Consider the following 27,004-nt stretch of genomic DNA (forward strand, 5'->3'; position numbering starts at 1 on the left):
CAATTTTCTGTGACTGCAGCATCTTTCTTGTTCAGTGTTTTTCTGCTGCATTTGTTTGTGTGGTTTTTGAGTGTGCCTTTTGGAGTTTGCATCATTGTATTTTCTGTAATTGCAGCATCTTTTCAGGAAATATCTTATTTTTCTTCTTCTTCTTCTTCTTCTTCTTCTTCTTATTATTATTATTATTGTGCAAAAGAAGGAAAAACAAACAAAAAAAAGCTTTTTTTTTTTATCAATTTCCAACCATCCATGGTCTTTACCCACTTGCCTATGCAGGGCTGTGGGGGTGGCGGTGGAGTTGCTGGTGCTCATCTCCAACGGGCATTTGGGCTTTTCATCAGTTCTTTTCTACGTCATGAAAAAGTGTAATTGGAAAATTTAAAATCTAATGTAGATCTTAGTTTTGATCCTGACTCATAAACGATCGGACTCTCGCTGCACAAAGCATAGCTAATTGTTTGACGTAGCCAACCAGCCAGCCTGACGTTGAAATCACTCAAGAAATTTCTGAGGCAGGATCGTCATTATTACTTGGGTTTTGTCCTTTACGAAATCTATTTCTAATGAAGATGGTGGCGCATACTAAAGCGGTTTTAAAAGATGAACCAAACGATGTAATAAAGAGAATGTGGTCAAAGGTGAATGCCTCAGTCAACAACCCTTTGATGGCAGCTGGTGGACACTGAGGAGCTGACCGTCCAAGCGCTGTGTGTCAAACTCCACATGCCAGATGGCTGGGATTGGCATCACAAATGTTGTAGAAGCATAAACGCACACAGGATCCCTGGTACAATGCAATTTACTGGCTCTGTTAAAGCATGTTTTGGTAATTAATACATCTTCAGTTCAGTTTATTGATAGAACATCAGGTTCAATTTCATATCAGGCACTTCACAAGACACAAATAAAAATCCAATTACTGCTCAGAACTATATGAATAAATCAGCTCAGACTCACATTCAGTGGCATGTAATGTAATTTCAGCCTAATTATAAAACACTGCATTGAAATTCTGTTAAATATGTCAAATGGTAAAAGTTTTTAAACATCAGACATCTTCTCCGCGTCGAGGATGATTCCCAGCCCCAAGTGGAGGAGTTTAAGTATCTCGGGGTCTTGTTCACGAATGAGGGGAAAATGGAGCGAGGGGTCGATAGGCGGATTGGTGCTGCGTCTGCCCTGAAGCGGAAGCTGTACCTGTCATCGTGGTGAAGAGAGAGCTGAGACAAAAGGTGAAGCTCTCCGTTCACCGGCCATGAGCTTTGGTTTGTGTCCGAAAGAACGAGATTGCAAATACAGGCGGCCAAAATGAGTTTTTCTCTCACGCCGCTGGCCCAAGTAGCTGGGGAAAAACAAGTCTGGGCTTCCCTACGAAGGCTTCTAACCCCGCAACCTGGTTCCGGATAAGCGGAAGAAAAAAGAAGAAGAAGGTAAAAGGTTTTATTTTATTTTAGGTTTGTGGCAATTCTTCATCCTGAGAAAGCATATGGCAACATTGGAAAAGAGCGACTCTCTTTTAGCAGAGGGAAACCTCCAGCAGAACCAGGCTCAGTGGGCACAGCCATCTGCTGTGGCTGATTAGAAACGATTGTATTTTTGAATTTAAGTTTACCAGTGTATGGTAGATTTTGGTATGAGCTCTAAACAGGTTCATTTGGACAGCTTTTTTACCTTTATGAATTAAATTCTCACTGAAAAATAATTTGTATTTACTCAGACTGTCATTGCACAGAGTCTTGCATATTTTCTGGCAGCGATTTAGGTCTACTTCACCGATTAAAAGTTAACAGAATAGGAATTTTAAGGAGATCATCAAAAACTGAAAGTTTTAAAGATGCAAATAGTGTAAGCATCAATAAGTAGCTCAAGACAGAACCTACAAAGATGAAGAGAGTGAGTAAATAAATAAAAAGAGAACAAAGAAGATCAGGCTTACATGATACATGGAGGTTTGGTCTCTGGGAGGCGATTCCCTCTGATTTGTCTGAAGAAGGTAGTGGGAGGGGCTTTGGCTGTGGTGGCTCCGCCTCTTAACACGCTTGGCCGTGTCATTGGATCGCTTATTTGGACGAGCCGTGTGGGAGGAGTATTCCTCAGAGATGGTCTGCTCGTCCGCAGTGGACAATCCCACGTAACGCAACAACGAGGCGTCTGTAAAGCAAAAAAGATTACGGATGTCTCATAATCTTAGCTGAAGCTCCTGTAGCTTAACTCAGCATCACTGTCAGTCTGTTTCATACTCGTCCGCTTCTGCTTCCCAGTGTTTTCATCAGGACTGAATATGTTTGGGTTTTCCTGGATTAATTCAACAATGTATAAAATTAAAAGAGTCCCAAAAGGTCACATTATTCAAATGTTAACCTTTAATCAGAACATTTAACATCGAGTAATCAGGTGTGAAATTACATTAATAGGCCTTCTTTGTGATAAAATCTAGACAGGAGGGAGGATGTTTTGTCTTTTTTTAGTCTGATTATCAAATTAAACCCAACACAACAGGAAATGTGTCAGCTTTTTTCAAAATCAAACTCTTGGACGATCATCTGTCACCTCTCTCTCATATCTAAGCCTTGATGACGCAGTGAAGCTGTAAACATGGATGAGAAAGACTGCACTCAGCAGCTGCAGAACAAACAAAGAGGCACAAATCCCCTGCAGGCAGCTTCACTTGATAAGAAAGACATTAATCCCAAATATGCATCATTCAACCTTTTTTTTTAACAGTACCATGAGGGTAGTGGAGCGTGCAGGAACAAAGGCAGCAAAGAAGATGAAACTCAGTGTTTGCTGCGTCAAAACACTAATTTTGTTCCACAAGATTGAAGCCTGCAGAGAGAGGGATCTCTGATGATTTATATCAGTAGCTACAATCTCTTTGGATCAGGGGTCTCCAACCAGGAGCTCGTGAACTACAAGCAGCTCTCAACCACTATCTAAGTGCCTCTCCAAAGAGTTTATGAATTTTGCTAAAACAGGATTAGTCACTTTGGATGTACGTCCTGGCAAACCAGAGCTGTGGTCACCAGCATTTTATAAATCCGAAGCTGAACATTGAGAACAGAGAAAATAATGGTCTCCTTTCAGTTCAAAATACAGTCAAAAGTGTTGGATGGATGTTACGAAACACGAGTAGCACTCTGCCTCTTTTATTTTATAAAAGTTCCTCTCAGGGCCAGAAAGGTTGGAGATCTCTAATCTAGATTGCTCCATTCTCTTCAGTTCAGCCCACATCCTTTCTTCAGGATTTAGGCGAGGCGGCCGTGGAAGAAGGCGTTTTTTTGTGTTCTGGTGACTGATTTCTGTTTGATTGGGCCATTTGTTCTGGATCACTATCCTGCTTAAAGACATTAGCTTAAATTAGCTTAAACTGTTTCACCACGGGGTTATTTTCAACTCCATACATCTGGATAAACCAGCTCAGGGCAGTCTTCAGCAGTTAGCTCAGCCACAGTTCTAATCCTAGCATGTACATTAACAGGAACAAGGGAAGATTCAGCTCCAGCTGTTAAATTACTTCTTACCATCCCATAGCTCTCAACTCTCACGCATTGACCGTGTGACACACGCATTTCACTAACCTCACACGCTCACACGCAACACATGGCATTTCACACGCAAACATGGAATTTCTCACGCATAAAAATCCCAACGCCCATCTGGGCAGCGGACGATAAAAACTCCGCCTTCTGCTGAGATGTTTCAGCTTTTTTCACAGTTTATGGCCATCAGTAATTCCTGCTGCAGTTCGTGTTAACAGAGCAGCAGGAAGAGTGATCAGAGTTATGAATAATTTTAGTCTTAACAGCGGTGAAAGTGAGCCGGTAAGGTCCTGTACCGCGTACACAGGAGGGGAGGGGGCGGGGGGGGGAGAGCTGCTGCGAGATGACCGGTTCATTCAGAACCAGTCATGGCTGCACGCTGATCATAAAACAGTTCTGCTAACCAGATGCAGTTTAAAACGCCACTTGGTCAGTTTATAAGTTTCGTTTTTATTTATTCTGCATTTTTTAACTACATGCACCGTATTTCTGTGCCTCAGCGCTTGCTCCTCTCCCTCCCCTCCTTTCCCTCGGAGCAGGTGCTTTCTGGGCGTCAGTGCGCACTGACGAGAGCAATAGAGATTTGTCTGGTCAGCGCGGCGACTGACTGAGAAACCTGTCGCTGTGAAAGGTGATGAGAATGTTATAAACTGTAACAGTCTAGAAGTGCATTGAGCTGAAAAGAGGGAGACATCAGCAGCTGGATCGTGCGTAAAGACGCAGAGGGAACCTCTGTGTGCTTCAGTGTTGCTGCTGAGGGGATCATAAAGGCTTGATGAAACTCAGCCTGATTCACCAATCAGGTTATAGATTTACAATGATAAACAACCCATAGATGAATGTGTAACAGTATAATTATTCGGTCAATAATTAAAATCTACTTAATTTTATTCAGTATTATTTGAACAATTGTGTATTATTTATGTTTTAATCCATTAACTGAAAAATTAATTAAGTATTATTATTATTAAGTATTAATATGTCTCTTTCTCTTTTTAACACAAGTAATACATGTCTACTTCATTGTCTGGTGGGATAAAAATGAGATGGCTCTTCCAGGGTCCGGTTAGCCCCGCCCCCAAACAAGCCCCGCCCCCAAATTAGCATAATCTCACTCCTAACTTTTGATAAAAGTTGAGAGGTCTGCATCCTATCAAACTATAGCAGTGTGTGTTATAAAAATGCATTCACTTTTAAATTAATGCCTTTAAGTTTCTACTTTTCTAACTTTTTGTAGCTGAAATGGTAATGCTAGCTTCTATGTAAGCAAGTAAAGAATTTATCCAAGTTGTATTTTTTTATTTCTGTTGTCCTATAGTCATAATTGAGGAATACTTCTGACTAATTCAATAACTATTAAAACAATGAGAGTTATATATTTCTAACTTTACATGGCAGATAGTTATTATGCTAAAGCTAGGTTATATGTAAGGAGGGGTGAAGATTCAGTCTTAGCCATGTAATTTTTATTTTTCTCACCCACTAGTCAAAATTATAACCTAATCACAAATATCTCATAACCTATTAAAACAACAGTTAATAGGAGTCTTAAGCTGCTAACATTTGAACTATTTCTGGGAGATAACTGAGCTACACTGCTAATGCTTGTTCATAAACAATAGGTCAGTTTTTTTGTTTTTGTTTTTGTTTGTTTTTTTAACCAAATTTGTAAGAATTACACAACTTGGGACCCAATGTACTTACAATATTTTTTCATAACAACCACACAAGGCCAATAAGAATAAGTGAATAGACAAAAAGACAAATAAAATGTGTGCAAGTAGCCAATTCTTTAATTAAAGACTCCAGTGTAGCCCAGTAATTATTCACAGTGTGTTTATCGATAAGGCAAATAAAATAATTTGATAGTCGGGAGCAAACTATAGCAACTACAACAACATCAGAAAGAAAAAAGGTTTCCTCAGTCACAGTAATACAATAATGATAAGTATGGTAATACTAATAAAAGTCATAATAGTTGATATAAAACAGCAATTATTATCACAAAGTGTTAGTACCCAATGGAGTTTTTAACAACCGGCTGTGATGCGGTTTTATTGCTAGCTTTTACATTAACAGGGTCAGGGAGTGAAGATTCGGTTACTTCAGTACTATTTTGATTTTCTTCCCAATAACAGTGTGCATGTTTTTATGTGTGTTTCATTCATCTACACCTGCGGTGTCCAAACTTTTCAGCTATTGGCCAAAATTGTTCAACCGAAAGCGCTCGAGGGCCCAAAAAATTTGTACAAATAAATAACATAAATATATTAAACTGTATTAAATTAATTCCAATCAGATTTTAATGCACCAATGAAATTAAAGTGGATGTAAAAAGTGGGGTCCCTGAGCAAGACCCTTAACCTCAGATTGCTCCCCAAGGGGACGGGTTAAATGCAGAGAACAAATTTCATTGGAGTGTACATTGCAATGACAATAAAGATGATTATTATTAGTAGTATCATTATTAAAAGACAAATGTTTTGTGTTGTCCTGAACATTCAATTAAACATTCAATTGTAAGATTTTAACCTATAGTCTATATTAAATTTGCCCCAATTATAAGTGAAAAGTTTCCATCTGCAAAAAGCCACCAGCGCTGGTCGGCCAAATCTTATGAATTATGAATTTTAGTTGGAGGGCCGTACAAAATCAGCACAGGGGCCAAAAATGGCCCCCAGGCCACACTTTGGACACCCCTGATCTACACCAAGAAACAGAATTTGCATATTTTCAAATTTTTATGTAGTTTCTGTTTAGCTAATTTGTGTTGCAAGCTATGGCAAGTATGATTATTTAAAAAAAAAAAAATCTAATGGTGCCTTAATATAAAGTAAGTTTTATCAGCCTGCGTTTAGCATGTTGGATCCTACATAAATGACAACCTTACATAACAGCAGCCTACTGTAATTCGTCAGGACCACAGCTGTTCCCTGCTCTGCACATCTGGTCCACCGTTCAAACTTCTCTCCACCTTCTCTCCAAACTGAGGTTTCCTCTCTGCAGTTTCCTCCCTCCTGTCCTTTCTAGGGTTGCTAAGCAGCGGCCGGAGGAAAGTGAGAAGCTGTCAGCGTCTCCATGGAAACTGTGTGAGTGATTCAGGTGGAGGTCAGAGAGAACGATCTTTTTTCGCTCCTTTTTCTCTGTTCTCATCCCTCTTTCTTCTCTTTCTGATTCTTCTATTCTTTTTTTTCTTTCTTTCATGGCTGCCTTTCATTTCCTCTGCCTTTGTGCTGGCGCTCTCGCTCTTTCTCTCTCTCTCTCTATGTCTCTGTGCCTCCTTCGCTCTTCATCAGCTTTTATTTGGTTCCTCTGTGATGGTAATGACAGGAGGAACTAGAAAAGAGGCCCACAGATCCGCTGATGGCTTTGTAACGCGCCACAGACGGGAACATTTAACCGATGTCCAACCTGCACCTCTGAAGAGACAGCTGGGCGCCCATGCACTCACCTCTGCGGGTCTCTCTGTTCAGCTTGGCCGGGTCTTCGTAGTTGCCCACCCAGTTGCACTCCACAGGCATGGAGATGGGCCTCAGCCTGCCTACAAGGGCACATTAGAACAAAAAGTCAACATTATTCGCTCTGCAAATCGCTCGTTTAAGCAGAAGCTTTAGTCCTGAAGAGCAGGAACTTTATCTGTGTGTCATTAATGTAATTTGTATGAATTTGCCTATGAAGAAAGACACACACACAGCAAAAACGGATCTAAAAACAAGTAAAATGTTCTTAAAGTTAGTCTATTTGTCCTCGATTTGAGCCAGTAAATAAGATTATCTGCCAATGGAATGAGTATCTTTACCCCTAAAATAAGATAATTAGACATCCTGCACTTGAAATAAGATGATGGAGATGAATTGTTCCTATTTTTAGAGAAAAAAAATCTTATTCTATTGGCAATTAGTCTTATTTACCTGCTCAAATCAAGGACAAATACACTTATTTTTAGAAAATTTAACTTGTTTTTAATTCTGTTTTTGCAGTGCATTTGTGCCTTAGATATTTACCACCGTGCAGATTCTTTGAAAAAATTGCGGCAAACACCAAAAACAAACATTAAAGTTAGTATTTTCCTTGTTTATAAAAAGCTCCCTAATAATAGTTTTTTACAAGTGGTTCAAATCAACAGAAGGAGCCTGTGCTCGTTCCCCTTCACCCGTAGCGACACATGATGGGTAAAAACCCCGCGAACCATATGTGGGCGTGGTGCAGTACACTGGCTCCTCCTCTTCTCGCCGGCGAGACTCTTGATCCAGGAAGGAGTTTGGTGATTCAGAGCGCTTGGCAGCACTGACGACGCCGTGGTTGCGAGACGCTTCGTCTCCAGACAAGGCTCCTGACTCATCTCTAGGGCAACACCAGAGGCAGACGCCCGTCAGAAGATTTACGAACGCTGACGGATGCAGTTTGACTTTATAAGATGCGGAGGAAGTACCTGGGAGTGTAGGGCTCCGCAGGGGGAGGTGGGATGTACAGGTCCTGGAGGGCGGAGCTCTTGGTGGGTGTGCCTGAGGGTGTGGCCGAGCCACTGCCTGGGCTTCTGGTAGGCTGGATTAAAAAAAAAAAGAAGCTAATCATAAATTTTTTTGACAATGTCTATCAGGGTCTGCTTTTAAATAATAAAGCTTGTGATGTACAGCACGCAAACAATCTTTGGTGGGGTTTTGAAAGAGAAACAGGCCCACAGCATCACGTGTCCTCACCCATGATTAATTAATTGTTAATTAATTCTTTGAATTATGTTATGAACTCTAAGAAGGTAGCCAGAGGCCTTTGGGTGTGTAGCAATGTAAATTTTGTTTGTTTGCTTAGTGTAAAATTTAAAAGGCACAAAAATAAAATATATCAAGCTAAAATAGCATAAAAATCATAAAAAACAACAATCAATTAGAGGTAACAAAAAAAGGCTCACAGTATTATGGACCCTTTAATGGACTTAACAGTAGTCAGACTACCGCTGGCATGCAGATATAGTCGACTAGTTGTTCTGGAGACCTCAAAATGATGCTTTTTGCTGCAGTTTTACCATTTTCTCCTCTAAATCCTGCTCACTGTTGTTGTTGTAGCTCTGACTGTAGATATAGAGTTGTTTAGGCAAGTACATCCTTGCTGCCATTTTTTGGAGTTATGAAGCTCAACCCACTTCTGTCTTACTTCAAAGGCATGTTTGCTTGTTTTTTTCTCAGTTTGAATAGTGGCTAAGGAACAGATCACATCGTATTTATGCCCCAGGGAAACCATTAACTCATCGATTACTTAAAAGTTTCTGATGCACTGCTAAATAAAGTAAATTATAAATTAAAAACAATTATTCAGTTAAATTTATTCCATATTTTAACTATAATTAATTGAAATGTTATAGTTAGCATCGCTAATTGCAGCACAAAGGAATTTGTTCAAAGCAATTATTTGATTATGGGATGTTTTCTTCCATGCTAAATAACTGTACTAAACGGAACGTTGCATTTTTGTAAAATCTGCCGTGCAATATTAAGCTACTTAATTTTAAGGTGTTCTTAAAGGGCAGTAAATGTAAAAGTGTAATTTCGTTCAATTTGTGACTGTGTCAAAAAAAGCAGGTAATAATGTGTGCATCAGTGGAGCAAAACACAACAAGGAAGTCAAGTTTTGATGCACAAACACTTTTCTTTCCTGTTTCTCCAGTTTGTGTCGTTAATTAGAGATAATTAGTGGTGGATATTTCACATTCAGCTGAGTTCTGACAACGTGGGTGGAAAGCCATTAGTTTTTCTTTCCATTCACTTCGTTCGGCCGGCTAACAAACCCCGTGCTGAGCCACAGCTTCGTGACCTAATTACACGCTTTGGCTGCGACCGAGCAGGAGGAAGAATGCTTCAGGGAGTCGATGTGGGCCAGCAAGACGCTTTAATAAAGTCTATAAAAGGTAGAGGCGGTCCAACCTGCAGAGCCAGGGGTTTCCAGCGCATGTTCTTCAGCAGCGCAGGGGCCGAGCTGAGCGTGCTCTGCGGACGCTTCTTCAGGGTCAGGGACACGGCGCCTTTATCGGCCCTCAGCGACCCCACCAGGTTGCGCAACTGCCAGCCCACCTGTGGAGCACAGATAAGGGAACAGAGAACAATGTTGGAAATATCATCCTCTGTAAGAAAAAGAAAAAAAAAAAAGAACGCTCACTCATTTATGCTCCACCGAGGATCATTTACATGCAGGCTGAAGTTTGAATCCAGTTCACATCGTGATTGCCTGTTGAGGCTTCTGAGCAAAGCAAGTAGGTGGCGAGGCGGTAAATCTATCTATAGAGGCTTCGTGTGATGTAACCTGCCCTCATTTCCAAAACAAAAGCATTTTATCATCCATCGTTTTTACATTTATACCCACCATGTGCAAAAAGCCACACCTACACTTGTTGCCTGCAGCTGATCTGATAAAAAAAAACTGTAAACAAACATGAAACTGTCCACTGGGATGAGATACTGGTAGCCTCGTTACACCTGAGCTTACCGAGCTGACCTGAGATCTGCTCATGATCAAAGAGACGTTTTCTAAAAGCAGGCAGGCTCTGGTAGAGCCACAGCAACATGTTATGAACATAGGGTTTGTGTTTACTGGGGATGGGCCTCTCTCCTTTTCACCTCTAAAGCTGTAAAGCTCTCTATATTTTTTACATCTTGTTGGATCTGAGCATCTTTCGGGTATTGGATGCGATCTCCAAATTAAGCGTTCCCACACATTTTAACGTGAAACCAAAGCTTTCTTTCCTTTTTTTACTTTATTTTATATTTATGCATTCCTACTGAAAACGTTCAAAAACCACACATAGTAGGGAAAAGGATGGGTGGATGATGGCTGTACAAATGGAAGGATGGATGGATGGATGGATGATAGATGGATAATCCAATCCAATCAAACTTTATTTGTAAAGCACTTTAAAATTTCCCAAGGATCAAAGTGCTGTACAGTAAACAACAGGCTAAAATAATAATAATAATAATAATAATAAAAAAAATAATAATAAAAAAATAAATAATAATAATAATAATAATAATAATAATAACAAATGCACAGACTCAAATACATGAATTAGATAATACAATAAAAGCACAAAATATACAAATTTATTATGATGATGATGATGGATGAACAAATGGACAACAGGTGAATGAATGATGATGGATGGATGGATGGATGGATGGATGGATGGATGGATGGATGGATGGATGAACGGATGGATAATGGACGGACGGATGGATGGACGGATGGATGATGGATCAACGATGGATGGATGGATGGATGGATAATGGACGGACGGATGGATGGATGGATGATGGATCAACGATGGATGAATGGATGGACGGATGGATAGACGGACGGATGGATGGGTGGATGGATGGATGATGGCTAAACGGATGGACGGACGGATGGATGGATGGATGGATGGATGGACGGATGGATGATGGATCAATGATGGATGAATGGATGGACGGATGGATAGACGGACGGATAGATGGGTGGATGGATGGATGGATGGATGGATGGATGATGGATCAACGATGGATGGATGGATGGACAGATGGATAATGGACGGACGGATGGATGGATGGATGGATGGATGGATGGATGGATGGATGATGGATCAATGATGGATGGATGGATAGACGGACGGATGGATGGGTGGATGGATGGATGATGGCTGAACGGCTGGATAATGGACGGATGGATAATGGACGGACGGATGGATGGACGGATGGATTATGGATCAATGATGGATGGATGGATGGACGGATGGATAGATGGACGGATGGATGGGTGGATGGATGGATGATGGCTGAACGGCTGGATAATGGACGGATGGATAATGGACGGACGGATGGATGGACGGATGGATTATGGATCAATGATGGATGGATGGATGGATGGACGGATGGATAGATGGACGGATGGATGGATGGATGGATGGATGATGGATGAACGGCTGGATAATGGATGGATGGATGGATGGATGGATGGACGGATGGATGGATGGATGGATGGATGATGGATGAACGGCTGGATAATGGATGGATGGGTGGATGGATGGATGATGGCTGAACGGCTGGATAATGGACGGATGGATGATGGATCAACAATGCATGGACGGATGGATAGACGGACGGATGGGTGGATGGATGGATGGATGATGGATGAACGGCTGGATAATGGATGGATGGATGGATGGATGGATGGATGGACGGACGGACGGATGGATGGATGGACGGATGGATGGATGGTTCTGTTTAGCTCCACCCAGCTTCCCATCATCTCTGACCATCTCTCCTCTCCCTGCTAAAGTAAAGATCCCCTCAGCATGATTCCACCACCGCCATGTTTCACAGCAGGCATGGTGCTTTCTGGGTAATGTCCAGCGTCAGTCTTCTTCCACAGCTCTCATTCCCTTCTTTCACACGTTTGCCGTCTGGCCTGCATGCCTTGTGACAAACCTTGAACGGTAACCCTCATGACTCACCTTCAACAATAACTCTTTCCTTATTGTTACCCTAAAGAAGTTCATCACTAATAATTCAGCAGTAGAATATTTCACCCGAGCTGTGGCTTCCTGCAGCTCCTCCAGAGTTAACATGTCTGCTTCCCTGACAAATAAACGCTGGTTGTTACTTAATGGTGTCTGAGATGTCCTGGATTCACCCGGAGATTGAAGTGAACCTAAGCTGTCGCATCTCATTAGGCGATATCTAAAAGCACTTGGATTTCATTCAGGCTTCACAGGATCAAGGAGGAAAAATAAAAATGCAGGCCAGATTTTTCAGATGATATAATTTCCCTCCCACTTCACAGCTATCCGCTGCTTTTTCGTGTTGGTCTCTCACGTAAAATGTAGACGGACAGACTGATTCTGAACCTACCACAGTCTGGTGGTTAACTTGGATGACTTCATCTCCCGCGTGGATCTTCTTGCAGCGGTCAGCCGGAGACTAACATCATAGAAGACACAAGGAGCAGATTAATAATCCATCTGAGCACATTGATTCCCGTCTGACACTTTTACGGAAGTTTCACAGCAACCCCACTTAAACAATCGATGGCGTAAAGGCAGGGGAGCCGTGCAGAGTCATCCATATGGAATATGATCGGCTGTTGTGGAAACTGATGTCGACAGATTTGCTGACGGCAGAAATTGATTTTTAACAACTCAGACTGAGGTGAGAAATCCAAGCCTGGAAAGTAAAAAAAAATAAAAAATAAAATAAAAATCATCTCACCCCTTCAGTGGTTCCTGTGATCACATGAAGGCCGTCGTACGTGGACTTGATGTACATCCCCTGATGGACAGAAACAACAGCTCAACAGGTGAAACAAAACTCATTTGACTTTAAAACCCAGACGGGACGGAGCTTCTGGTTCTGTTCACCACGGGGTTTTAGCGTCGATTCCCTCTTTGGATAAAATTCTCCAAATGTCTGCAGCAACAGAAAGGCTCAAAACATCCAGTCGGCTTCTCCGCGCCATCACAACATCAGAGCAAAGCAAAGATTTTTCAGCTTTCTTGAAGTGTTAAACCTTCTGCTGGAGGTTTGGTTGCAGCTGAGGACACTCTGAATCTTTCTCTCATGGGCCGGCTGCTGTCACAGTCACTTTCAGCGCAGAGTTTAAAGACTTTGTCGCACTGAAAAGCAAAACTTGCACCTGAATAGTTGTGGAAATTTTGGCTGTTTGTGAGAGGCAAAAGCCCGCTGTGCGAAAACTGTTTGCGTCTAACAACAAGGCGCCTCAACTTTCTATTAAAAACACACCATTTCTGTTTTAAACTACGTTTATTTCAGACCGTCTCCTGGAAACGTTGAACGGAGATAAACCTTAAAGAAAACGGATCAAATTATTTGAAAGTCTGAGAAACGGGATTGCCGTGTTGCAAGAGCTTGATCAGCGTACAAAAATTATTGAACATTTTTTAGCTCTCTTTTCTGCTTTTCTGTCATTCAAATGTTTCAGATCATCAAGACAATTTTAGTGTCAGACAAAAACTGAGCTCAGCTAATCCAAAACACTATTTTTATGATAATGTCATTTATTAACGGATACAAGCAATCGAAACCCACTGGTTCAGCCTCTAAGCCAGGGGTGTCAAACAAACGGCCCGCGGGCCGGATCCGGCCCGCCGAACAATTTAGTCCGGCCCTGTGGCTAACTGCATTATCATTATAAAAAAAAAAAAAAAAAATTTTTTATTTTTTTTTCCAGTGTCCTGTCTGGCAATGTGGCAATAAGATGCCACAAAGAGCTCATCAGATTTGACTTTCACAAGTGGACAAGATAAAAGGAAGAGAATGATAAAACAATTATTGAAAAAAACATGTACTTTGTTTAATTGAAAATATGCAGTTCCTATATTGTCCACGAGGGGCGCTGTGTTTTGATTAGCAGATTAAGCTTCAGGTGTGGAAAAATTCAAATCATTTCTTGATTTTTATCTGTTTGATGTATTTTGTCATGCAGGACAGTGTTTTTAAGTTCCAAAAAATGTGAATAAATGTTTTTCAACATTGTATAATCACTGTGATCAGTTCTTATGCATCATGCACTTAAGTAAATGTTTAACTGAGGAAAAGTATTGTTGAAATTGTACATACTTTTCTTAAAAACGCTGAGGTTATTCATAATATATTGTGTAAAAGTGAAATTAACTTAATATAAAAATCAACAACAAGTCCACATTTATTAGTTCTATTTAATCTTGCAATGAGTTTACTCGTGTGGCCCTCTTGAGATCAGATTAATCTGTATGCGGCCCCTAAACCAAAATGAGTTTGACACCCCTGCTCTAAGCGTTGCCAATAATTGGTAAAGAGTCTGTTTTTCGCCTCCAGGTTTAGCTTTTCTTATCAGCTCTTCCTCACAGAATGTTTTTTGAAGTAAACAACATCGGAGGATTTTGGGGCACAAACCGCCCGTTGATTCAAAACTTTAGCTTTATTCCTGCCACTCAGAGATGGACATCCTGGTGTGTTTTGGACCATTGTGGTGTTGCAGAACCAAAGTCCACTTGAGCTTCAGGTCCTGAACTGATGGCCTGACATTCCTCTCCAGGACGTTCTATCAGAGAGCAGAATTTATGGATTTACACAAGGGCTGGACGACAATTCAATAACAATATACATCGATTGATAGAAAAAAAAAAGGGTCAGTAAAAAGTTCAATAGAATAACAGTTTTCCTTCCTTTTGCATTCTAGCCTATCATGTAGGTTAATATTTCAGTCATTACATCCTCCCAACCAATCACAAATAGACCCAGGAACACTCTGTCACTAAGCTCCGCCCCCTTCAAATAGTTCACACGTACTATTTTCTTTTTTTAAAAACTTCTTTTTTTAAAAACTTGGTTAAAAAGTTGGTTGAATAAAGGGTTGAGTTTGAATTCAGTGTTTGTGTGTCTTTATCTAAAAATAAGTCGCTAAACAACAGCAAAAAATGGCCAGGGCTGCACTTAAAATATACGTTTTGAATTTGATGATAATTATCAATATCGATCAATATGATTTTTATTTGAGCAATATGCTTTTTTTCTATATCGTCCAGCCCTATTTTTCCTAATATGGCAAGTTGTCCATGTCCCCAAGAGGAAAAGCAGTCCTGGAGCCCCACAGCTTGGTTATCTTTATCCAATATTAAAATGTTTGATCTGAAACATTTAAGAGTGACAACGAAGCCCGTTAGTCCAGGCGGGGACTACTTCAGGGCCATGTTGCATTTATTTAGATGTGAAAGGGACGCAATAGAAAACATTTCTTGTCTAACGATCTACATGACAAACACAGAAGAATAAGAGGAGGAGGGTACCAGGCCTTCAGAGGGTTTGGTGTTTGTGAGGTGAACCAGCTCAAGGTGGGCAGACTGGGAAACCAGAGGGTCCGACGACACGCATACGATGTGCTCGCACACTTCAGACAGAGTCTTACACTGTAGGAGAGAGGAATAAAACAGCAAAAAGAAACAGAAAACAGAGGATTTATATTGACTAAGCGTTGCTTTATTGGTATAAGAAGCCGTATTCGTCACGGAGCAAAAAAAACATCTATTTCCAGGCGTGGGAAATCAGATTAAGCTCCGACAGGAAGGCACACGGCTCGCATGAACACCGGCAGGTTTTACTCCAGCAAAGTTAATCTTTTTATTTATCAATTCAGCACTTCGGTAAACCCCAATAATTGTATCCCCCACCACCTCCACCTCCCCAGGTATAATGGAGGTGAATTTAATTAAAATACATGTTTTTCTTTCCTGGCAAACACAAGACATCTGCAGCTCCAGTCGTCTTTTCCGTCACGTAGAGGGTTTTGAATAAAAACTGCTGACTCTATTTCTGGATCAGCCACAGCGGAAGTCACTAAACTTTTTCTTGAAAAGTTTTCTGCCACGTCGACAGTAAAATCCCTGCTGCCTAATAAAGATTCCCCATCCCAGGACCTTCACTAATCATTCCCTGACTTCGTGCACCTCCGTTTTTTGTACTCAAAGTGTCATTTCGCTGAAAATATCTCAGAACCTTGAAAGCCTGTTGGCATGGCCATGCTTGTTTCTTGATTAGTCCCAAATGAATCAGACTAATGGGAGCTCCTCACAGCTGACACGTTGATTTGTCACAACAAGGGATGGCCTGGGTGGATCTAATGGTATTAAACATGGCTTCACTCCATTAATCAGGTGAGAGGGACTTGATATAAAACATTTTTTAATGTTGGCTTCTCAAAAGTGTATCTCAAAGATGAGCTTACAGATTTTTTTCCCTCTTCTCCGCTGCTGCATAGGTCCTGTAATGTGGATCAAACCAGGGCATTGTGCTGTTTAACGTGTTTCATAACTGCAGGTATTATTTCGAACTGCAGTTAATCTTTCAATAAGATTTTTTTTTAGAGATAAAGAGACCTTTTCTCAGATTTTTTGTAGAATAAACCAACCTTGTTTATAGCAACATCATCAACTGGATGCATAGAGAGAACATAAATTTTACTGATAAGGACAATGTGTGTATGCTTTGCTTTTTGTACAACATTGATCTTTTCAAATGAGGTGTTTTCAGCCACAGTGTGAACCGACATTTGGACTTTGATCTTTCAACTTCCAAAGACTTTTTTTGATCCCTGGTTCACTTCAGATAAGTTAATTATTCAATCAAAAGGAACTCTTAATTAGCCAAAATAAGCCACCTTTCTCAATAGTTTAAGCCAGTCTTTTGTTTTAACCATGCATGCACACACTCATACCTAAAAGGCAATTTTTAGGAAGACCAATTCACCAATTAAGTTGTTTCTAATATTTTTGGGCTGTGGGAGGAAGCCACCACATCTGGAGGGAACCCAGGTATGCACAGGCAGAACATGCAAACTCCAAGTAGAAAAAACTGAATCTGGGATTTGAACCCAGGATCTTCTTGCTGCAAGGCAACAGTGCTACGGAGCAAATCTTCGGTGCATCCTTCAGTCTTGCATTGCTTAATCTGCATAACAGACTGAACCTTAGAGAAGAAAAAAGATTCCCAAGCAAAGAACGTCACCAGGGCCCGGTTGGTCTTTGGAGCAGTGATCGGGATGTTTGTTTTGCATCATATGTTACGCCAGTGATTCTCAAATATCGGGGCGCATCCCTTCGGTGGAGGGGGGGGGGGGGGGGGGCGTGGAGGTATTGCAGTGGGGGCACAAGTACAGCCTTACTTTGTTATGTCCAGAAAATACAGGCCTTCCAAATGTGATAACAGCACCCCCTGCTGTTTGGTCTGTACCTACAGTATATGATGAATATTATTAATTACCTCCTAAAAATGTCCAAAATCTAATGTAAATGAGCTTTGTCTTTAATATTTTTTTTTCCATTTGAAGTCCATAGCTAGTTAAAAGTTGACTGCAGGTACGAGTCGGGGCTAAAAGCCATTTATATTGTTGTTAATATTATATAGTTAAAAAAGTGGGGCAATTTTGAAACATTCAAGTTGTTAAAACCTATTGTAATATTTTAAGAATAAACCCATATATATGTTATAAATTTTAAAAGGGGTTGTGGGTAATCTTCAGAACGACAGCTTTAATACATTAAAACAGAGATGATAAAAGTTACATTATTGTCCCTTTTTGTTGGGATGGGGGTGCCTGAATTATGTTTCTTCACCAAAGGGGGGCGCCTCTGAAAAAATTTGAGAACGACTGTGTTACACCAATTTATTTGTTGCGACTTTAAGGTGAAGAATCTCAGGGCACAGAAACCCAGATCAAAAGATGCCGCTGCCCCTTTCTGCTGAACAGTGGCTGGAGCAGCAATTACACCTTGATCAGTCATTAGCATGTTTCCCTGACATGTGGCTCACTCTGGCTGCGGTCGGTATAATACTGACTTCTTATAACCACTACACACAACCACTTTTCAAAAGAAATATTCCTTAGGTCCTTTGTAGAAATTGGCAGGGCAACATCTCTGTTTGATAAATGCAAATGCTTTTAAAAAGAAGACGATGATGTTGATGACATTGACACCAAACGTTTGCTAAATTGTACCAGCATCTGCAATTATCAGCAAATACATGTTTGTTGGAACGTGACACTGATTAGATAAGCTTGGGGAAAAGCACCAAAGCAAAGAAAGACAGAAAATGAGGCACTCTTAAACGTTGCGGACAAATATCTGATATTTCCCACAGAAACAGACATTAAAAGTAGCGCCAGTGAAGAGAGAAAAGCTTCCTGGGTCCCCCTGTTATAAAGATATGCCAGTCGCCTCCAGCCATAGCTCCAGATTTGCTAAAGAACATTAGGGGTGCTCAACTCCAGACAGTTAAAACACACAATTAAAACGGCTTCTTCGTCTGTGCCGCCGTGGAGTTTATTTTCCGTGGGACTGGGACATAAAAGCAACATCTGGCTAAAGACAAACTCACCACATGAAGGATTTTGTTCTCCGTCTCAAACACCGTACAGTCCTGGGGGAACAGAGAGAAACCCGATGAAGCACGAGAACATTTTGTCATGCACACGCACGTCGTCTCACGCTGCTAAAGCATCTCTATCTATACGCTGCCTGGGCCTCGCATTCCCCAACCCCAGCCACCTGCATCCGATATACCGCCGCGGTTTCAGCGAACGCCCACACAAACAGACATGCATTCATCTTTTATTCATACACACATCAGTCATATAAAAGACAGGCTGAAAAGGACTAAAATAGTAAAGAATCGAGTCTCGCTCAAGGTTTCAGACTCCGCGGCGGCTGCATCACACCCGCCCGCCCACATGCATACGCCGCACTTAAGGGGGATATGTCAACCCACGGCAGCTCCCCCTCAGCCTCGCGCTCCGAGCAGCAGCAGAATAAAAGCTATCAGCCTTCAAAACACGCACACAAACGCTTCCACACACCTGCTGTACAATGGTGGTGAGCTCCAGGCAGAGCTGAATGACATTATTTCGGGTAACGGAGTAGTCTGCCACAGCAGCAAAGGGAGACCTGGGAGGAAAAGATAACACAGCGGTGAGTCCTTTACTGTTGCTGCAGCGCTGGATGATGAGCAGGGGAGATGGTCAGGGGGGGGGCATTGTTGGAGGGAGAGGGTGTGCAGAGGTGAGAGGAAAAATACCACCATGCTGTAATATTTTAAGCAGGATTCATTTTAGGTCATTTAAAAAAAAAAAAAAAAAAAAAAAACTATTTCATTAAAACAACAAAAGAGCAAAAGTTTTTCCTCGACATTTTGCCCTTTTGACACAGATGATCAAAACATCCTAACTGACTGACTGAAAAGCTGAAAAGAATGTCTTATACTGTGCTAAACTGGTTTGGATCTTACTTGGCAGATTGAGAGAAACTTTCAATTCAAGTCATTTCAATTTTATTTATATAGCGCCAATTAATGATACATGTCATGTCAAGGCACTTTCCAAAGTCAAATTCAATCAGATTATACAGATTGATCAGAAAGTTTCCTCTTTAAGGAAACCCAGCAGGTTGCATCAAGTCTCTCCAAGCAGCATTCACTCCTCCTGAAAGAGCGTAGAGCCACAGGGAGAGTCGTCTGCATTGCTGATGGCTTTGCAGCAATCCCTCATACTGAGCATGCATGAAGTGATAGTGAAAAGAAAAACTTTCAAAGATTCGGTAAATATAAATATGAGTAAACAAAGATCTTGGACCAGTTTTATTGAATATCAACATTGTTTCCTCTGGTGCAGATTATAGCGTTCTTGACCTCACTTAATATAGCCTGACGGCGTACACCTTTATATTTTAGTGTCTCCACTTGAGCTTCAGCCACCGCGGTCACTAAGTCAGACCGTCCAAAAATATCATTGAATGGATTTATCAGAATTTCAAGCGTAATGCAAAAAGCGAGGTTAGAAATCAACAATCAATTCGACTCCATGAGGCTAAAGACCTGACAGCAGGTAAGAAACTTACGCATCATCGCACCTTGATTTTAACCTCCACTTAAAGTGTTTCACTGAATCTCCCTACTTTTATTATCTTAAACATTGCCAGGCTAAAATAGATTCCTATCAAAACAGAACACGGAAAACATCACTTGTGCTTTATATTATCTGTAAGTGATTTTAATATTGAGATCCATATTTGTAGATCTCCTTAAAATCGTTCAGGTTTCTGCAGCTAGTATGCAAATCGCTGCACTTGCTCCCTGTTTGTGAAATGAATACAGTTTATAATTCACGTTTTTCCGAGTTTTTATTTTACTCAGTGTGTACAAAGAGGTCTCTGTTCTTTCTATTATTATTATTATTTGTAACATAGTTTGTTTTGAAGTGTATCACAGGTCAATAATGAGTAATATTTCTCAATTCATCTGTTATTTTGCTGAATTGTTCATGTGCTAATTGCCAGAGAAGGTGGTAAATTGTCATCATATTTTAGAGTTGTCAGAATTAAAGGTTGCCATCAGTCAGACATGTTGCTAAATGTCAGCGATGCTGTTTTCATGGCTTTGAAACGCGTTTGTTAATCATGTGACTGAATCAATTTGCTTCTAAATGAACCTAATCCACAGTTCTTGGCCATCATAACGCTCACTCATTTCTTCCATAAAGCCCGGGGTCCAGGAAATATATTTCAGTGCAAATAAAAGCAGTAATTTTTCGTGTGTATGACATTAAAAACGTCTTAAATGTGGTTCAAATGTAACATTAAAAACATTTCATTTCTACAATGCCTTTAAAACATATTACAGTAAATGACTGATCATTGAATGTTCTTATAATTGTTTATAAGATGTGAATCTCAAACTTCTGGTTTAATTTTTTATGCAAAATTATATTGTGCTTGGGTTTGTGTATCTCTCTTCCTTAAAATAGAATAAAATGACATCCAGCTGAACAGGGTTTGGCACCAGGAGGATTTTTTAATTAATTTATTTTATTAATGTAAAATTGTTTCAAGTAATATGTTGTACTATATTTATAATTAAACCTGTTTAAATACATATACAACTTGCAACTGTCCCGTAAAATAATCATACAGAGCTTTTTCACTATATAATATGCATGCATATGTATATCTTTATCTGTGACTTTCCTGAACGTTACAAAAAAAAGGTAACCCTTGTTCATCTGTCAGTTTTTCTGCCTTCATTATGTGTAATGTGAACCGGAGTAGCCAAAGAGAAATTTTGCAGCGATATATATATATATATATATATATATATATATATATATATATATATATATATATATATATATATATATATATATATATATATACATATGATACAGTTTACTGCTTAATTGTTCTAAACATTTTTACATTTTCTCATGTTATAACCACAAACATTAATGTATTTTATTAGGAGTTTATGGGATAGTCCAAATAATAGTAGCAAAAGTAAAAGCAAAGTGAAAGGAGGGGTGGAAAAAAACTCTACTATACAATCTAAGATGAAGTCTTTTGCAGCCTAGGAGTGCCTTAAAATTAGCTAGAATGTCCTATAAACTATGACGAGCTTCCCTGTCCCTGCATTAAAAAAAGCATCCCCACAGTATGATGCTGCCACTGCCACGTTTCACAACACGGATGATTGAGGGATGGTGTTCAGAGGGATATCCAGCGTTAGTTTTCCTCAGTTTCTCATTCAGTTAAAAAACAGAGAAAGAAAGGTAGATTGTGCCAAACCTTTACTGTATGTCAGCATTTTCTGCTAGGTACATAGTTTTCTCTCTTTTCTAAACTTAATTACTCACATCAAAGTTCAAATAATGCCAAGCCGAACGTAAATATGTAAACATCATTACTCTAATAAGAGAATCAGCTACTCTGCAGATGCAGCTGCCTGGAGCATTTGATCTTCCACAAATGCCAGGGAGTCTTTTTGCATCAGGAATGTGTCCACGCAGCGGTACTGTGTCGAGAGGAGTTCCTCTGTTGGTGTTTTAATGGTGCGTTCAAGAACAACACGCACACTGGACCGTCTCAGTATTAGAGCAACATTTATTGTGTCATTTCCTCCCGTTTATTAGGGGCCATCAACCTGTCCAAGGGAAAAAAGATGAAAACTAGCCTCTGGGTACAATCTTGTATACTTGTATTTATTTTTGAAGAGGTTATTAACACATAATTTTTAGTTGATTTAAATATATATTTTTATTGCCCAATGTCAGCTTAGTCCGTATTAAAATCAGCTCAAATCAAACTGTCAGAAAATTGTAATGTGCTCTTTGCTCTGAAGTGAAATACACTAAAATTGTACTATTTTTGGGCACTTTTAAACCCCTAATCAGGTGACTTCAAAAGTCAAGTGGTTGCACTGGACTTCGTTTGGGTTGGGCGAATTAAAAGGGGCTCAATGCATACAGTAGAGGTCAATAGGCCACACTGTTAAAGAAGCTATAGGTCAGATATTTACTGTAAAATCAACCTAAATCATTCTCATTTCTCACTTAGCATGGAAGTAAAGTTCCCTATAAACAATCGGTCCTCTCTATCAGCAACGTTTTAGTCCCGTTTTTCTCCTTTCAAACCTAGAGGTACGGCCAAGAACTACTACGTGTTTACTTCCTGGTTCCTCAGCCAATCATATGAGAGTTCCCAGGGTTCCCAACACAGAGCGCAGCATTTGGTATTTTATGTTGGCAAAAGAGCCTCAGCCTGCAAACATGGAGGCCAGTAACTGAAGCCGACCAGAAGTAGAAAAGAATACAGCATCTTAAGTAAGTAAATGGCGTTTCACAGCAACAACGCACCGTTCAGTAAATGGCTGGTCTGCGTGAAAGGCACTGTGCATGTGTTGTTCCGATTTTAATCACTAAGCTACTACTTATAGGTTCGTCAAAACTCAAAGTTTCTGTCACAGACATTCATCCGGCAAATACATTCAACAGAGTGCAGGAAAAGACATCGAAATCTGCTGTGAGTTGCCAAAGAACCAGGCTCTTAAGAGCATTATTTGTTTTTAGAAGAAAGGAAAGAACGGGTGGATGAAAGGAGCTGTTCTGCTGAATGTGAAGAGGGCATCCCTTCCAGACCTTATATCATTTTGCTTCAGGCTTTTGAGGCAAACAAACACAAGCGACTTCTGTTAACGTCTGGATGTTTCTCTATGAACTGCTTTGGGAGCGGAGCTATTAGACCAGCTTGGATTTATTATGTTTTCTTGCCCCGAGCTCTGGTAGCTCACAGTGCCTCCTTTGTGTTGGTACACTTAGTTTTCCTCTCAAACACACTGTCCATTTTGTTGACATGTCTGCTTCTGTAAAAAAAAAAAAAAGAAAGATATATTTCCCAGTGAAGAGCGGGTCTACAAAGCGCTCCATCCGGCAAACACAATGCTCATAAATTAAACCCTGCGAGCGCTCAGGTGTGAACAAGGTGAGAGTGATAAGGAGCCCGGTGGAGTTAATGAGGCGCTAATGACTGACTGCACGCAGACGAACTGACAAAAGCAACGCGGTGTAACAGATAGCAGCAAAGTTAGCGCAGAGTCATGACACACATTAGGATGGCAGCAGAAACGGGCACATTTCCTTCACCGCTCTAAAGACCCAGATAAAAACTCAGCCGCAGCCTCTAGTGTATGATTTATCAGTGGTTTGCGGGATTTGGGTCATCACTATTGAGGTTTACTATATATATACACACGCAGAACCTAAGGCTATGCAGGAACTCTGCTAACCAACCAGGCAACCGCCCTGAAAACAACTCTTTGTTTTTTTTTTTTAGTATCCTTATTCAGGTGTCAGTTAAAGGATTTTAACAGGAAGTAAAAACTTTGGGACGTAAAACTTGCTGGAAGATGCACACATATCAAGCCGCAGGCAGATTTTTAAGAGTAAATGGGTTTTCGCTAACCATAAGTTCCTCTGGTAAAGTTTTGATCTGATGAAATTTCCTAATCTGACTTGACCTGACTGGGTTAACACTCTATAGGTGGCAGCGGTGGCCCAAGGTTGTTCAGGTCCTTGAGCAGAATTGAATTTGGGGCCCCGCTTCCTGGTAGGAAACAATCACCGCCACTAACAGTGTGTCAATACAGATTTAGTAGAATCTGGGAGAGGGGGCCAAAGTTTCACTGGTTCAGTTTAAAAGCAATCACGTTTTTTTTTATCGGCTGAGATGCATTTGTGAACGAGCCGAGCTCAAACACGTAACGAAGACTAAACTCTTAGCATCAAATTCAACACAACAATCAAAGAATGAAGAGAACTCTTTATACAGCACCAATTAGGGTAAACTTGCCAAATACGTCAAATCTTGCATTATAATTTTTTACCAACCTAAAATATCTTAATTTACCTGTGCTGAGACCCTAAAATCTATAATATTCTCACAAGCAGCGATTTAGTTCGCTTCTGCCTTGGGCTGGCACTGTGGATGCTTATAGGCAAGCGAAGGCAAATTTATTTTACAGCACACAAGACAATGCAAAGTGCTTTACATTATTAAAACATAGGAAAATAAAACAGAATAAAAGCAAGCAGGAATAAATTGTAGAAACAAAATAAAACATGGAAAAATAGAAACTTAAAGCAAACATTAAAAACAGTTGGACTACAAAGTTAAACTAATGATGTTTCTGTAAAACAGTTTAACTAAAACAGTCGAAGGCAATCCTAAACACGTGTTTTTAATCTCGATTTAAAAGAATCAAGATTAAATGTTTGTTCACGTAATCCATATCTTGCATGTATGGAGCTGTAGTGGAGCTGGAGAGCTCTGTTAGTGACACACTGCTGCATCCCAGCAGCTTCCCTGCTCTAAGGAACATTTCCGCCGGTCGCTCGTCCCCGCTGCAGGCAGACTTTATCATCTCTGCTGCTCACAACAGACTCAATAACTGTTTACATCATGCTAATGGTTGCAGGGGTTCAGGTCCGATCATTAATCGTTTACACTGTCCCCAGATGATAAGGTAACTTGCACACGCCTTAGGTACTTCGGGATGCTGCTGCACCATCACTAGCACGTTGCATATTGTGATACTGTAATGTAAATAGACAGGAGTCCACTGTTAAAATATTTCTATTCCTACTGTGCAATATTTATTCACTCCAGTATTTACTTTTTTATCTTCTGCTCTTAGTGTTTAGAGCTAATTTTAGATTTTTTTCTTCTTTCATTGCTAATAATTGTGTGTAAAAAGCTTGCTTTCTGCTATTATGTTTATTATGTTACTATTACGTTGCTTTCTGTTTGCCAAAGTCAACTCGGTTGAGATGAGAGTAATTGTTATCATTAGCAATGCAAAGTATTTTATGCACTCAAACGCAACAGCAAGTCCAGTGCAGTGAAAAACTAGTTTCTGCATCACAGACTTCCTCTGTCTTTGCTTCTGTGCCTCCTAAATGATTCAGACCATCAAACAAATTTTAATATAAGCCGAAGATAATTCAAATGATGTTTCTTATTCATTAAGGGAATAAAACCATCCAAACCAGCCTTACACCATAAGAAAAGTAATTACTCCCTAAACCTAATATCTGGTTGTGACACTCTTGGCAGCAGCAACTGCCATCAAGTGTCGATAACTCGTAATGAGAGTTTTACATCACTGTGGAAGGATTTCCGGCTCACTCCTTGCTGCTTTGTTCTTCTGCAGCCACACTGGAGGGTTTTCCAGCATGAAAGATCTGTTTAAGTCCTTAGCCCAGAATCTCAGATGGAACTAAGCCAAAACTTTGACTAGGCCTAGACTAGCTCTTCTGTCTGCACTGATCCACCAATTCTCGTTAATTCTCTTTAAGCTTATCCAAAATGTGCTTAATGAGAATTAAAAAGAGATATTTCTCAAATGTTAAATCATTTTCTTGCATCCTCGTTAAGTCCAGAATTGAAAAAAATAAGCCTTCTTGCATAATAAAACCCTTAAAAATGTCTTTTTCTAGGTAAAAGCACCAGTATTAGTCATCACCTTGTTTTTGTTTTTTAACCATTTTATCACTTTAACGACTTCCTTTTGAAATGAAAATTCACTCTGATTGGTTGATTCAGGGTCACAATTGGTGGATGCTAATTAATTGTTGACCAAACTGGCAATTAGACACGTTAGATGCAAATTCTTTAGAGAGTTAAACTCTAATGTTTTGAAGCTACAATTTATCATTTCTGTCAGCTAGGAAACCATGTTGTTGATGATTTGACTTTAAATTTTTACAGAACTTTACAGCAAAGGGGGAAAAAAAAACATGGCCTCTGGTTGAAATAAAGGAACACTGTCACAGATACCTCCGTTCGTAGCTATCAGCAAAAGTATATGACACATGAAACTGCTTCTCCGTGGCCGTGTTAATAATTCATGTTGCGGCTGCTTTCAAACACGCGTAAATGAAGAGGAAATTACGAGTTCAAAGAACCTGAGATGGAGTTCAGCAGATGAATTCAGACAAAGTGACAGCAGAATACATGAGACCTAAGAGTCCCTGAACTTCTGCTGTTATTTTATACATAAAAAGGTTGCGGAACGTCTTTTCCAATCATCTCCAGAGAGACCTACGCTCTGCCTGAGAGCTGAACGACCACTCCTTCCCTGAGAGCTCTGCTAACCAGTAATCAGGCAGATAAAAGCCCAGTTTTTGCTCCAATTTGTCTGTCTCAGACACTTTCTAAGCAGAAGTCATCATGCGCAAGATACGCTAACCTTTATTCCTATTATTAAACTCCTGCAGATTATTACCCTGTGTTCGCTGGCTACAGAAATCAATTTTACAAGATGGGAATTCCACACCGCCTTGCCTCTGCAAAGGATGTGCACTGATGCAAATGGAAGAAACTGGATATTTTCTACACGCTCGCCGCCTTTCGTGCAGCAGGCAGCATTTCGCCGTGAAAAATGAGAGTGACAGGATTGCAGAAGTCCGTCTTGGGAGTCTCAATGTCACTTTGCCACCCGCGGTTGCATCACTGTACGTGGGTGCCGCCTGCATGTTCACTTGAACGCGTGCGAGCGTGTCGCCCGCGCGCCAGCCGCGAGCGGAGTGCGCGAGCTCGTGGGCGTCTCTGTGGCTCTGTGTCGGCGCGT

The 27,004-nt window shown here is 40.4% G+C and overlaps 1 protein-coding gene across 1 annotated transcript in view; it reads right to left on the minus strand.

Moving 5' to 3' along the window:
* cnksr2a (connector enhancer of kinase suppressor of Ras 2a) overlaps positions 1–27,004 on the minus strand; it is a 95,543-nt gene that overhangs the window by 31,502 nt on the left and 37,037 nt on the right. The window contains exons 4-13 of the mRNA XM_036124870.1: positions 18,912–18,999; positions 18,434–18,475; positions 15,349–15,468; positions 12,773–12,832; positions 12,416–12,484; positions 9,458–9,604; positions 7,972–8,084; positions 7,729–7,883; positions 6,991–7,080; positions 1,937–2,151 (exon numbers count right to left, since the gene is read on the minus strand). Of these exons, the coding sequence (XP_035980763.1) occupies positions 1,937–2,151; positions 6,991–7,080; positions 7,729–7,883; positions 7,972–8,084; positions 9,458–9,604; positions 12,416–12,484; positions 12,773–12,832; positions 15,349–15,468; positions 18,434–18,475; positions 18,912–18,999 (1,099 nt within the window). The remainder of the gene's footprint in view (positions 1–1,936; positions 2,152–6,990; positions 7,081–7,728; positions 7,884–7,971; positions 8,085–9,457; positions 9,605–12,415; positions 12,485–12,772; positions 12,833–15,348; positions 15,469–18,433; positions 18,476–18,911; positions 19,000–27,004) is intronic.

The sequence above is a fragment of the Fundulus heteroclitus genome, chromosome 21 (assembly GCF_011125445.2).
Source record: "Fundulus heteroclitus isolate FHET01 chromosome 21, MU-UCD_Fhet_4.1, whole genome shotgun sequence".
In the NCBI taxonomy this organism is placed as follows: domain Eukaryota; kingdom Metazoa; phylum Chordata; class Actinopteri; order Cyprinodontiformes; family Fundulidae; genus Fundulus; species Fundulus heteroclitus.